Source organism: Psammomys obesus, unplaced genomic scaffold, assembly GCF_907164565.1.
Source record: "Psammomys obesus unplaced genomic scaffold, mPsaObe1.curated_primary_1811, whole genome shotgun sequence".
Lineage (NCBI taxonomy): Eukaryota > Metazoa > Chordata > Mammalia > Rodentia > Muridae > Psammomys > Psammomys obesus.
Window position 1 is genome coordinate 2,418 of NW_026591070.1, and position 14,574 is coordinate 16,991.

Sequence of the window (14,574 nt, forward strand, 5' to 3'; positions counted from 1 at the left end):
CCCAACTACATTGTTATAGTTATTTTTATAAAATTGTGTTTGCTTATCCTAGTTCACTCTTAACCCAGCTGCCATTAAGTGATTGAGCCTCTGTTATGTTTGTTTAGTAGTAAGCTTTACAACACAAGAATTGAGCAGTTATTATTCTATTCTTGATCCTCTAAGCTAAACTGGTTTCCTCCCAGCATACATCCCAGGACACTTTGTAGCTTTCCTTAGCTCCAGCTCTTTTCTCTTGATGTTTTTTGGACATCTGCCTATGGCTGAATCCCCTGGCTCAGTCCTCTACTTCCTCTCCTCTAACTCCTCCTTCCTTGGGTAGCAGGAAGTCAGCTCTATTCTCTCCCCTGCTCAGTGATTGGCTATAAGCTTCTTTAGTCACATATCAGGGGACAATGGGGAGCAGAGTTTATACAGCGTTGAGATGGTCGATTCTCAGAACAAGGCTTGCAACTAGATATGGGGCATACAGAAATCAGCATTTGAATTACACTGTAACCTTTTGCCTACACTACACCTTTTCAGGATGATTGACAGTTTTAAGCCAATTGCATCAGTTTTGATATTAAATTGATTTTCTCCCCTTCCCCAGTTTATAAGAGTCAGGAGACTTGAATGAGACTTTGGCATTAGTAGATCTGAGCTCTGTGTAGCCTGCTCCGATTACTCAGGTGACCTGAGAGAGAGGGAAGGGTGCGTAGGTCGCAGTAGGAGACTGCACCCAAACACGGAAGACTGGGTCAGCTCAACAAAGGGTAAAAAGATTAGCAAAAGAGGAAAGTCAGGTCTGGTCTGGTGTAAGGCATTAAAACTTACTCTTGTCTCTAGGAAATCCCTGTGGAGTGCTTCTTTGTGACATGCAATGGCGTCCTCGCCGCTGCCGGGGACACGGTGCAGGATGGAGCTGTGTACAGTTTGGAGCCCAGACTCTGTGGGGGCAAAGGAGGTAGGATGTGACACTGGCGGCACGCTGTGACAGCTTCTGTGGTTCTGAGCCATGAGTTAGAAATGAACAGACTTGCTGGTCTCTGCTACACCAGCCTTGTTTTGCCTTGAGAAATCATTTATACTCAGTTTTGGGTAGGTTTTTTTGGTGTATTCTTTTTGAGAAAAACAAAAACAAAAAACACAAAGTAATTCAGCTTCTCCAGCCAGGCTGCTCTTTGAGAACCTTGGCTCCACGACTTTAGGGAGGGTTAGATGATGAAAGGTAACCATTATTCTTGTAGGTTGTTGAAGGGCAGGCTTTAAAACAATCAGATTGCCACTTTTATCAAGATTTGTCTCCTGTTGTACTTCTAAGGGTGACCCAAAGTCACCTTGGGAAACAGATCTTCCCCGGCCAGTGGAGTAAGGTCTTGGGTGTACTGGTTAAGAAGAGAGCAAGAGGGCCGGTTCACAGCCGTCTGGCTCCAGTTCCAGGGGACCCATGCATCAGGCAAGCATGTTGTGCACACATCAGTGTGCAGGCAGTACCCGTGTGCAAATCTTGTTCTTTTTCTTTGGTTTGGTTTTTCAAGACAAGGTTCTGTGTAGACCAGGCTGGCCTCAAACTCACAGATCCACCTCCCTCTGCCTCCCACCACACCCAGCAAATAAATAAATCTTAAAAAGAAGAAGAAGAAGAAGAAAAAGAGCAAAGAAAGTAGAAGCATGAAAACAGAGCATGCGTGCTGCAGGTTTCTTCAGATGCACAAGCCTGTTCCTGAGTTTCCTCAGAGCCTGATGTGGTTTGGTTTCAGAGCAGCGACATCTCAGACTAGCATCTTGCCTGTTGAAGTGTGTCCATGAGAAAGCAGCATGTCCTCAGATGCCATCAGCTTAAAGTTGACCTTCCCATAAACTTAAGAAAGAAAAACTGCCAGTGTGGCACACACCTTTAATGGCGGCACTCAGGAGGCAGAGGCAGGGGCATCTCTGAACTCATATCCAACCAGGTCTGCAGAGTGAGTTCCAGGGCAGACAAGATATGGAAGGCCACACAGAGGAGCCCTGTCTTGAAAAACCAAAGGGGTCGGCAGGGGAAGCACACCACTTTACTGCTATTACTATTTGTCCTTTAAGACAAGGCTCATAAGTAGTTCAAGCTGGCCCTGACCTTGTGGCAGTCCTCCTGCCTCAGTTTCCCAAGTGCTGCGATTGGTCAAGGGTGCCAGTATGCCAGGGACACCTCATGATTTTGAAGTTTTTGTTTGTTTCTTTGTTGACTTACTTGGGACAGGGTTACTGTAGCTAGTCTGATCTGGCACTCACAGTGTAGCCCACGCTGGCCTCAAATTCACTTGAATTTTCCTTTGTCCAGCTTCCCACAGTGCCTGAGCCACCATACCTGTGTGGAGCAGGCTGGCCTCAGACCCGCAGCGACCCACCTGCCTCTGCTTCCTCTCTGGTTGGTTGGTAAACTCAGTTGGCTAATTTGGTGTGCTTCCTGTAGCCGGTTTGTGCTCCAAGGGGAAGGAGTGGGATTTCCTACAGTGAGCCACTGTATACATCCTCACATAAACCTTCTAATTCTGTACAGGTGGTGTATGTATTCCTGTGCATGTGTGTATGCGTGCAGATGTGTCAGTTAGTGTGTGCATGGAGTTTGTGGTTGAGATGGGTTGTCTTCATCTGTCACTCTTCACTTTGTGGACACAGGATTTCTCACTCACCCTGAGCTCATTAGCTTGGCCTGTGAGCTCCAGGGATCATTTAGGTGTGTTTCTGGGTTGATAAGCATGTGCCCTGTGTCTAGCTTGTGCACGGATGCTGAAGCTCCGGGTTGCAGTTCCTTGTGCTCATGCAGCAGGCGCTTTGCTGAGTGAACCGCTGAGGTCCCATCACATAGTTCTGCACCTAGGAGTCTTGGGGTTTCTGGTGTGGACTAAAGCTTTTCACTGATCGTGCTGTGCAGTTCAGCATTTCAAAAATACAACGTGAAAGGCAAAAGACACTAAGCCAATCAAAGTGATCAGCACCTTTGTTTCCGGGATAAAGACGGTGATGTCCGTCTCCTTTTCAACTGGAAAAAGAAAGAGCGGAGTTTACTTTTAGTATTGTAATGTGGGCTATTTTCACTAATCCTAGCTTGCATCTATCCTTGCCATCCTTAACCTTCTTAATCCAAATATATTGCTTCAGGTTTTGGGTCTATGCTTCGAGCGCTTGGTGCGCAGATAGAGAAGACAACCAATCGAGAAGCCTGCCGGGATCTCAGTGGGAGGAGATTACGAGATGTCAATCATGAGAAAGCGTAAGTATCCACTTTGTAGTTAATCTCTTACACTATGGTGACATTAAGCATTTAATGACACACTTTCTGCAGAAGTATCACAGTATGATTAGGAGTCCATTAATTGTCTAGGGAGCATTTTTTATATAGTCAAAATGCTATAGGTGAGTTCTGGGAAGCACCTTGTTAACAGAATTCCTGATGCAAGCATCACAGAGGGAGCATTAGTTGCCTGGCCGTTAAACCTGGTACAGTGAAGAGATTGGTGGACTGACAGACATGAGTGTGTCTTAATAAGACGTAGCATGCAGTTCCACCAGAAACTTGATTTTTGTTTGCTTGTCTATTGTGTCTTTATGAGTCTGTCTGTCTCCCTCTGTAGCTCTTGCTGTCCTTTAATTCAGTGTATACCAGGCAGGCTGGTCTCGAACTCATAGAGATCTACCTGTGCACCACTAGGCCTAGAATAAGTAAACTTAATAGGTAGGAGCATAAGTGAAATGATAGTAGACTAACTGTCCAGTTTGGTGGTAGAGCACTTGCTTAAGGTTTGATCCCTGTGGTTGCCTGCTCTCCGTAAATAGTACAGTAGCTGCTTAAGTCAGTGACGGTTATTAACAAGCTTATGTCATGTACGTGACCGTGCTGCACTTTTATGCTACTCATGCCTGGAGGTTTTCTTTTTTTAAATAATACATTACCGTTAAACAGGTGAGTAAATACTACTGTGACTACAGTGTCATTAAGCGATGAGAGTTTTCTAGCTTCATTATAGTGTGGGACCACCTTCATATGTGTGGTCTGCCAGCGAGCTTAGTGCTGTGCGACACATGACACAGCCCTTTGGTCACAGCTCCGTCTTTCGCCAGGATGGCTGAGTGGGTAAAGCAGCAAGCTGAGAGAGAGGCTGAAAAAGAGCAGAAGCGCCTGGAGAGACTGCAGCGGAAGCTTGCAGAGCCTAAGCACTGCTTCACCAGCCCCGAGTACCAGAGGCAGTGCCATGAAATGGCTGAGCGACTGGAGGATTCAGTCCTCAAAGGTGAGAGCGAGGATTTCTCTGTGCTGTGCAGGCCCCCGGGGGAGCCATGAGCTTAAGACCACTCTACTACATGGCGGGCCTCTGGAGCATTTGGAAGAGGGTGCTGGGAGCCGTGGAACGTCTCCTCAAAACTCAGCACAGACCTTTCACTGGCTAGCCCCTCCACCATGCCCAGCGCAGATGCAACATTTGGCTTCACTCCCGCTTTCTATGGCTCCGGGGCCCCAGGGAAGAACATGATTTCTCTCCTCCATTGTGAGAGAACCTGTAATGGCTGAGCTGTCTCCCTAGTCCACCTTTTCTTTTCTTGTGGAGCGTAGGGCTAGGGGAAGTGTCTAGGAATCTGTATACACCTCAGCATATTTTTTAAGCATCCAGCTCAGTGTCCTGGGCCTGTCAAGGGTGTAGTTGACTTAAAGGGAATTTTCATCAAAGGGCTGTGCTAGAACAGGAAGGACAAGTGTATGTAAGTATCTGTTAGAAATCAACCTTCAGCCCCAAGTTACTAATTGCATATTGGTGTTTTAAAAACACTGGTCAAAGTTGGCCGTTGTGATACAGTTTTAATCTAAGCACTTGGGAGGCAGAAGCAGGCAGAGAGACCAGCCTGGTCTACAGAGTGAATTCCAGGACAGCCAGGGCTGTTACACAGAAACCCTGTCTCAAAAAACCAAAAGCAATCAGACAAATAAAGACACTAGAGCAGTGTAGACAGGGTCAGAAGGTCAAGGTCATCTTCAGCTACACAGTGTATATAGGCTCGCTTGGGCTGAATGAGACCTTGTCACAAACAAATGTGGTGTTTATTTAATTCCATAATGTTTATTTGAAATATTTTTGAACTTGAGAGTAATTTCATAAGCATATAAAAACTTGGAATGAAGAAATTTACATTCCTCAGGTGAGGAACAGCCATAACTAAGTGTGTATGAAAACAACATAAAGAAACTTGTTACTTTGCATGCTGATACGCTTTTTGTTTTGTTTGGTTTTTGGAGACCGGGTGTAGTCCTTGGATGTCCTAGAACTTGCTTTGTAGACCAGGCTGGCCTCAAACTCAGAGATCTGCCTGCCTCTGCCTCCCTGATTAAAGGCATACCACCATGCCTGGCTGCTTTTTCTTTTTTCTTTTTTTTTTTTTTTTTTTTTTTTTTTTTTTTGGTATCCTGACAGAAACTACTTAAATTTTTCACTCAGGTATGCAGGCTGCCTCCAGCAAGATGGTTTCAGCAGAAATCAGTGAGACTCGGAAACGGCCAAACAAGTTAAAAAGGGACCAGGGAGCTGGTGCAAAGAAAAGGAAATGCTTTTGGTAAGTCCTTCCCACTTTCCTCCACATTGATCTTTGGGGACCTGGATGATGTTTCCATCTTGTCTGTTCGTACAAGTGCCTAGTCTCCTCCCTCCTTTTTCCACTTTGATTTTCTTGTGAGTGTGTGTGAGGATATTGCTCTGCCAGGCTACTCTTCAACTTTGGGGTCCTCCTGCATCAGCTTCCTCTGCTTGGGTCACAGATCAACATGGGCCACCACACCCAGGCCTAGAATAAGCACTTTTTTAAGTAGCGTCGACAGCGGCTCAAATTTCCAAAGTTTGTCAGTCTTCAGATTTTGTCGATTGGCACCCAGGACACTCCAGTAGTGTTTTCTGCCGTGGAGGCCATTCAACAAAATCTGAACAATAAATTTAGGTGTGTACATGTTTGTGTGTGTGTGTGTGTGTAGGCAGGCCAGAGGTCGGCACTGATGTCTTCCTGCCCTGCTTTCCACCTCTTTCTTTTTGTAGATGGTCCTTCATCGAGATCTCCATTCAGTTACTAACCAGTGAGTGCCAGGGATCTTCCTACCTCCTTGTATTTCTTGGTCCCACCCTGTGCTGGGATTTCAGAGGCACCCGTTTCACCTGCCTGTTCACATGGGTAGTGGGGTTCTGGATTCAGGTCCTCATGCTTGTATGTCAGGCACTTTACCAGCTGAGCCATCTACCAGCCCCGTAAAGGATAATTTTTCTCCCTTCGTAGTGAAACATCACATTAAAAAAATAGACTTTTTCATTTTTTCTCAGATTTTTATTTCTTTCTGTGTATGGACGTTCTGCCTGAAGTAGAGTCACGACACAGAACATTTTCTTCATATAGTCCCCTTGTTCCCCCAGACTTCCCTTTAGCCATGTGCTCTGGACCATTACCACCAGTTCAGCATCTGTTTCTGTTTCAGCATTTTCAGGTCACATCAACTCTGCCTGCTTTCTTTAGTTTAATGTATGCTTGCTTGCTTTCCCTTCCTCCCTTCCTTCCTTCCTTCCTCCCTCCCTCCCTCCCTCCCTTCCTTCCTCCCTTCCTCCCTCTCTCCCTCTCTCCCTCTCTCATCTCTTTCTCTTTTTCTTTCTCCTTCCCTTCCCTTCCTTTCTTCCTATCTTCCTTTATTTTTTTAAGACAGGGTTTCTCTGTAGCCTTGTCTGTCCTGGAACTTACTCTGTAGTCCAAGTTGGCCTTGAGCTCACAGAGAATTGCCTGCCTCTGCCTTCCTGAGTGCTGGGATCACAGGCATGCTTCACTGGGCCCAGCTTAATGTATGTTTCTTAAGAGTCGTCCATTTTTAGCGGTTTTGGTTTTTTGAATCAAGGCTCTTACTGTGTGGCCAAGAGTAATGTATTCCTGCTCCTCCTGCCTTCCAAGTGCTGGGATTACGAGCACACACTACCTTGCCAAGCTCTTACTTTTTATTGCAGTGCTACCTGGATATTCCAATTTCCTTATCCATTCTCCATTTGAAGACACATTGAAGACTTTGTAGTTAGGGCAATTGTCCTGTTTGGGGTTATCATTGCTGCAGTGAAACAGCATGACCAAAGCAACTTGGCAGGGGGAGGATTGATTTGGCTTACACTTTCACATCACTGTTCATCACTGAGGGAAGTTGGGGCAGGAACCTGGAGGCAGGAGCTGATGCAGAGACCGTGTAGGAATGTGCTGCTTATTGGTTTGCTCCCTGTGGCTTGCTCAGCCTGCTTTCTTATAGAATTCAGGACCATCAGGCCAGGGGTGGCCACCCACACTGGGCTGGGCCCTCCCCCCATTGCTTACTTATTAAGAAGATGCTCTACAGACTTGCCTACAGTCCAGTCTTATGGAGGCATTTTTTAAATTAATTTATTTTATGTATATGAGTGTTCTATATGCATTTACACCTGCTAGAAGAAGGAATCAGTTCATATTCTAGATGGTTGTGAGCCACCATGTGGTTGCTGGGAATTGAACTCATGACCCTTGGAAGAGCAGACAGTGCTCTTAAGCACTGAGCCATCTCTCCAGCCCCTTATGGAGGCATTTTTGGTAAGGTCACCCCCTGTCAGATGGCTTGAGCTGTGTCAGCCTACATGAAACTGCCCAGCGCCGCAGCTACAGATGAAGCATAGGGTGTCCCCTCTAATGGTGATCTGGAGACGGAGCCTAGCGTCACACAGGTTAGGCCAGCACTGCGCACAGCTTCCCGCAGACCCAAGGCATTTCTTCCCAGCTTCGTACTGTGTCGCATTGCCAACGGTTGGGGTTAACAGAGAAAGGTAAAGTTTCAGGCATAATTTAAGGAGAATCACTGGTTGGTTGGTTGGTTGGTTGGTTGGTTGGTTGGTTGGTTGGTTGGGTTTTGAGACAGGGTTTCTCTGTGTAGCCTTGGCTGACCTGGACTTGCTTTGTAGACCAGGCTGGCCTCCCAAAGTGCTAGGATAACAGGTGTGCGCCACTGCGCCCCGCTAAGAATCACAATTTTAAAAAAGAAGGAACCGAGAGAGCACGCCAGCGAGGGCATGTGTACTGAGGGAGAGCGTTCCGGCGGGAGCACGGGCACCCACGTTTGGTGTTACGGTGGGCCAGTGCAGCCCCTTGAGGTGTTTCCACTTCCTTTTATGCCTCTGGAATGTTCTTTTCTGAAAGTTATCTACTTGCCATCTTAAGCTAGCCAGTGCTTTTCTTTCTTTCTCTCTCTCTCTATTTCTTTCTTTCTTTTTTATTTATTATTTACACAACATTCTGCCTGCACACCAGATCTCACTTATATGGTATAAGCCACCATGTGGTTGCTGGGAATTGGACTCAGGACCTTTGGAAGAACTGAGTGTTCTTAACCTCTGAGCCATCTCTCCAGCCCCCTGTGCTTTTCACAGTTCACCACCCAGATAAGGTGTAGGTTGAAATGGTGTCACTTTCTGCTGCTTCCCACAGGTTGGACATGGAAGGACTGGAGGCGGCCGAGGGGTCCAGTGCTGGAAGCTCAGATGATGATAGTGACGAGGCACCTAGTACTTCAGGGCTGAGCTGCTCTGCTCGGGAAAATGGCAGTGATGGTGGTGGAGCGGAAGTCGACTGTCCTGGCAGTTCTCAGAGCTCGGGATTGGGCACACACTCTGAGTCGCCCAAAGAGCTTCAGAACCCCGTGACTGACCCTGGGCAGGGTATTTTGGAGAGCACAAGAAGTGAGCTGGGAGCAACATCTTCTGGGGAGGACAGCGAGAGGAGGAAGGTCACAGAAACAGAAGAGACCCTGGCAAGGAAGGAAACACAGAGTCCCAAGCCCACAGAAAAGGACCAAGAGACAGAAATGACTGGTGGGGACAGAGCTGCCATGTCTCTCTTTGGAGAAGATGGGAAAATCGTTCCTATGGCTAACCTGGAAGGAAGCTGCTCAGGAGACACAGTACGTTGGGGTTCTATTTGTTTTTCCTCTTTAAAAAAAATAGCTAGGTGTGGGTAGAGCACACCTTTAATCCCAGCCCTCAGGAAGCAGAAGCAGGCAGATCTCTGAGTTTAAGGCCAGCCTGGTCTACAGAATGAGATCCAGGACAGCCAAGGCTGCAACAAAGAATCCTATCAACAATAACTGTGTGTGTGTGTGTGTGTGTGTGTGTGTGTGTGTGTGTGTGTGTACACGTACAGAGAGAGAGAGAGAGACAGAACAAGAGTGCATGAGTCCATGCTCATGCACTGGGTGACCTGGAACTTGCTTTGTAGACCAGGCTGGCCCCAAAGTGAAGATGATCTTCCTTCTTTATACCTCTCCAGTGCTGGGATTACGGCCATGTGTGCCATCAACCCATCCCTTTCATTTCTTTCCAGGTTTTATATTTTACGTGTGTGGATAGTCTGCCTGAGTGTATGTCTGCATGAAGTGTGCATGCTTGTATCCACGAAGAGCACTGGATCCGCTGGAATTGGAGTTACAGATGATGTGAATGCCTTGTAGGCACTGGGAATCAAAGCCATGTCCTCTGGAAGAGCAGCCAGTGCTTTGAACCTCTGAGCCATCCATCTCTAGCCCCCTTTTAGTTTAGTTGTTTTTTCTCTTTCTTTTCTGTCGGTTGAGATAGGGTCTCTTTCTCTGTCTGTCCCTGTCTGTAGCCCAGCCACTTGAACTCAGGGTAGTCCTTTTCACCTTCTAAATCTCTGAGTACAAGGTGATCCACTGTGATTACAAAGTCATCCACTGCAGGGTTTCTTTCTTCTTCTCTAGCTGAGGTGGTGTCCGGTCTGCACAGGAGTGGGTAGGATGAAGATGTGCCTTCATACAGCTGCTTAGGGAAAACATTTAATCTTGATGAGAAGCTGTCTCCTCTGTGTTCTAGAATTACACTCTTTTGCCACTAGATGGTGTACTTGATGCCATGTTCATGTTCTAAGACCTCTTATGCCTGGTTTGGATTTTTTTTTTTAATTGCTTTTTTTTGGGGGGGGGTGTTTTATGGTTGATGAGGTTTTTTATGTAGATATGAGGGAGAGGACAGAGGCGTCTGGAAGGGTCCAGGCTGAACTGGGCCATGGTGGGGGTATTGGGAAGGGGGAAACAAGAGAAGGCAAGTGGATGAAGTGATGAGCCGAGGACCAAGAGAGCGTGAGGCAAAATGGCAGGTTTATATAGGAAATAGAAGCCTGGGAAAGAGAAACAAGTCTTTAAGACTTTCTTAAAGAAAGTCTTCTTTAAGACAGCGTCTCACTGTGAAGCCCTGGCTGTCTTAGAACTTACTGTGTAGACCAAGCTGGCCTCTAATGCCTAGAGATCTGCCTCCCTCTTCCTCCTGAATTCTGAGACTAAACACAGATGCTACCATGCCTGTCTTACATTTATTTGTGTGTGTGTGTGTGTGTGTGTGTGTGTGTGTGTGTGTCTGTCTTGTCTATGTATGTGTATATACATAAGTGTATGTGGGTATCCACGCCAGAACAGGGTGTCTGATCCTTTAGCCAGACTGTTAGCCACCTGATGCTAATATCCAAACTCTAGTTCTCATGATAGAGCAGCAGATGTTCTTGAACACTGAGCTTTCTCTCTAGCCCACTGTTTGTTTGTTTATACATGCAATAAATAGCAAGGCTATATTGGTATTTTCAAGTTGATGAACTGTGCTATATTTCCTACTACTAAATTGCGACTCAGATTTTTCTTTCTTATGTGAGACAAAATTGAGTAATTGTTACCTGGATATGAAGGTCTTTCCTGAGGAAGAGAAAAAACCCATTCCTTTGAAGTTTATCATTAAACCTAAGTCTCTCATTCTGTTCTTTTTATCCTTTTAGTTGGGACCTTTAGCTTTTAATTGCTGAACCATTGGGGCTAGAGAGCTCAGAGGTTAAGTGCACTGACTGTTCTTCCAAAGATTCTGAGTTCAATTCCCAGCAACCATATGGTGGCTCATAACCATCTGTAATAAGGTCTGGTATCCTCTTCCGGAATGCAAGCAGAAAACTGTATAAATAATAAATCTTAAGCAAACAAGGAAGGAAGGAAAGGAAAGAAAGAAGAAAAAGAAAAGAAAAGAAAAAGAACATGTTCCAATCTAAGCACAGTGGCACATACCTGTAAATCTCAGCATTTAGGAGGCAGAGGCAGAAGTATTACTGAATGTTTGAAGCCAGGGCTTTATAGCAAGACCCTGTCTTAAAAAGCCAAAAATAGATGCCAGGTATAGTGGTACATGCCTGTAATCCTAATGAGACCCCATCTTGGGTGCTGCGAGGGAAGGGCCTGTCAAATTCTATGCATGTTACTGTCTTGAATGTTTGTTTCTAGATACATAGATAAGAAATTAGCTTTCTGTGTATATCAAAACCGCATATGGAATGGCGTCTAGATGACAAGTCAATAGCAGGGTGATGGTACAGTAAATATCAGTTCCTTGAAAATAGAGCATTGGTAATTATAGTTTTCCTTCAGAGGAAGGGGCCGGCCTTACTTCTTTTCTCTTCCCATCAGGCTCCTGCTCCAGAAGCTGTGGATCTGTCAGCGTTCCGCTCTGCGGCGGAGTTGGAGTCGCTGGGCTTGGAGAGGCTCAAGCGTGAGCTGATGGCCCTTGGGCTGAAGTGCGGGGGGACCCTGCAGGAGCGTGCAGCCAGGCTCTTCTCTGTCAGGGGCCTGGCAAGGGGGCAGCTTGACCCCGCCTTATTTGCCAAGCCTTCGAAAGGGAAGAAGAAGTGAGTTTTCTGTCTTGATATGGACTGTGGCCAATGTTTCTGTTGATACTAAAAGCCGATTTTTTTAATAACTTGGTTCTAAGTTGTTTCTTTTCATTGGTACCTGGGTTTGAGGTGTTTATTGGAAGAGAAAACTTTGTTATTTTTCTTTTTGCTATTTTTGAGATAGACTCACTCTAACCCAGACTAAGAACTGTTTAGTTCACTTTGGTCTCAGACTTGGCAGTGATTCTCCTTTCTTCAGTATGAGCTGCTGCGCTTATCTTATCAGAGGTTTATACATTTCTTTGGCTTTATATTGTGTCATTTGTATAAAATATTTTCAAAAAATTTGTGTAACCCAAAGTTTGAGGTTTGCAGGCAGTTCTTCATACCTCTGTCTTATGATACAAACTTCTTTAACTGTGTGGGTTTCCCGGATGGAGCCCAGCTGCTTCCAGGCCTCTCACTGGGGATTTTTAGTCCAGCTAGGGCCCTGTCTATATTGTTTGGTTTTCAGAGAATTAAGTCATTACCTCCTGAAGCCTTAGATCACCGATTACAGATTTTTATTTTATTATTTTTTTAGTGTATTGCCCAATTAGCAAATATTTGTGTTTTCTGTAAATGTCTGATTGTTACTGACTACTCAGGACAGAAACTACCCTGCACCCTTCTTCCGACCCAGCAGAAGGTCGTAAGCATGGTGACCGCTGTGCACTGTTGAAAAGAGCGTACACCCAGGCTGGGCACAGTGGCAGAGCCTTTCTTCCCAGCACTTAGGAGGCAGAGCAGGTGGATCTCCGAGTTTGAGACCAGTCTGGTCTACAGAGTAAGTCTGGGAAAGCCAGGACTACACAGAGAAACTCTATCTGGAAAAACAAAACAAAAAAGTAAGATCCATTGAGTTGGCAAGGAGTGTGTTCTGGCACACTCATTATGTGAGTAGTTGGTAGGATCATTCACATGACCTGTCTTTGCTGGTTTATTTTAATAAAGAAATAAGAGAAAACTCAAATCTCAACTATGACTGTGGGAGTTGCCTTTCTTGAGATAAGGATAACTTTATAGCGTTTGCTAAATTGTTGGTTGTGTTAATTTAGTGATTTTTATGCATAATGTGTCTGCATTGCCTTAAACGTCTCTTATTTGGTGCTTTTGGATTTTCTCCATCTTTCACAATTTCATACAGGTGTACAGAGTATCACACACTTGTGTCTGTTCTGTCATCATCTGGTCCCTGTATCTGATGACAAGTCAGGGGAGTCACACAGTTTCTGTCACATCTTTTGGGGGACCTCTGTTTTCAGGTGTGCCTAAGTGTAGTCTACTTGTTTTTACCTTGGAGTTTTTACCTTTGTAGTTTTATAGATTGATTTTCCCGCCCTGTCCTAACGTCTCTTTCCTTCTGGGATACAGACATGCTGGCCCACCCTGTGACTGTGCCTCCTCTAAGTCACCAAGTCTGTCATTGTTCCCCACTCCTACCCAAACATTTCTGTCCCAGGGTTGTCTGCTTTCTGTGATCTAATCAAGCTGCTAAGGGTCTCCAAGGCAAAGCTGCCTGGTAGAGGGGTGTGGGAGCCTCAGGACCCCCCTGTTCGTACATGTGGAGTTTCCAGAGGGTGGTTCTGGAGGAGCAGCCTAGATACCATCACTCACTCGTGCTCACAGCAGGAAAGAACCCTCCCTGTTCTTCAGGGAGGGTCGTTTTTCTAGTGTGGGTACCTGAACTGTCTCATACTGTATTGGCTGGTTTTATGTCAGCTTGACACAAGCTGGAGTCATGGGAGAGGAAGAAGCCTTAGCTGAGGAAATGCTTCCATGAGATCCAGCTGTAAGGCGTTTTCTCAATTAGTGACCACAGGGGAGAGGGCCCAGCCCATTGTGGGTGGTGCCATCCCTGGGCTTGTCCTGGGTTCTATAAGAAAGCAGGCTGAGCCAGCCATAGCGGCACCCTCCGTGGCCTCTACACCAGCTCCTGTCTCCAGGACCCTGCCCTGTTTGAGTTTTTGTCCTGACCTTCATTGTCTGCAATGTGTATAAGCCCTTTTCTCCCCACCTTGCTTTTTTGTTTTGTTTTTGCTTTTTGGTCGTGATGTTGCATCACAGCAACAGAAACCCTGAGACATACCATGTAGGTATCTATTCAGACTTTGAAAGGACTTGCACTTTTCAGTACCAGGTACTGAAGGGCCAAGGTAGGATTGCTTGATCTCACAAGTTGGAGGTCAGCCTTGGCAACGTAGCAAGACCCTATTTCAAGACATTCCTGCCTTCCCCCAACCCCCGCAAAAAAATGTTGGGTGCAGACCTTTAGATATTGTAGGCTCTGTGAGATTAAAGTTCTTTGCTCTATAGCAGGTCAGTTGGGCAGCCGTACCTGAAGAATTTCTGTTGCTGAAGCAGGTTGCTGGGCTAGTGAGTGACCTTTCCTAATGACCTGGCTGGTCTTCAGGTTGCCAGAGCTCTATCTCTGCCCTATCTTAGTTAGGGTGGGAGAGTGGGCAGCCCTTGGTCAGCTCACAGGCATGTGGGCCTTTTACCCATGAGAAGAGATGATCGCTCTGATTGTCCTTCCCCCGTGGAAGGTGTAGTTTATGTGCAGTGCCTTTCTGCTGGACGGCTCTGTCAGACTCCCTAGATACCAGTTCCCGCCATGGGTCTGATGTCTCAGTTCTTCAATTTCAAATACTAAAAGCAAGTTCCTTTTAGATACAGAACCCAAACCAGCTTGAGGGGACCCGGGTCTCTGAGGTGTCCCCACAGGGAGGGAACCCTGCTGGTTAAATGGTGTGTGTTTCAGTGTGGAATCCTCTCTTCCACAGACTTGAGGGCTGAATCGACAGGGCAAAACTTGAGGAAGCTGTGGCCTGTGAG

At 46.1% G+C, this 14,574-nt stretch overlaps 1 protein-coding gene across 1 annotated transcript; it reads left to right on the forward strand.

Annotated features, from left to right (window-relative positions):
• Positions 1-828: 828 nt before the first annotated feature.
• On the forward strand, positions 829-12,724 carry Sde2 (SDE2 telomere maintenance homolog; the record flags this gene model as incomplete). The annotated part of the gene is given in 6 exon segments (XM_055609511.1): positions 829-946; positions 3,124-3,235; positions 4,084-4,253; positions 5,451-5,565; positions 8,476-8,947; positions 11,498-12,724. Coding segments are annotated over 6 exon segments (1,209 nt in total), but the record flags the coding sequence as incomplete, so codon positions are not given.
• Between the last annotated feature and the right edge of the window lie 1,850 nt (positions 12,725-14,574).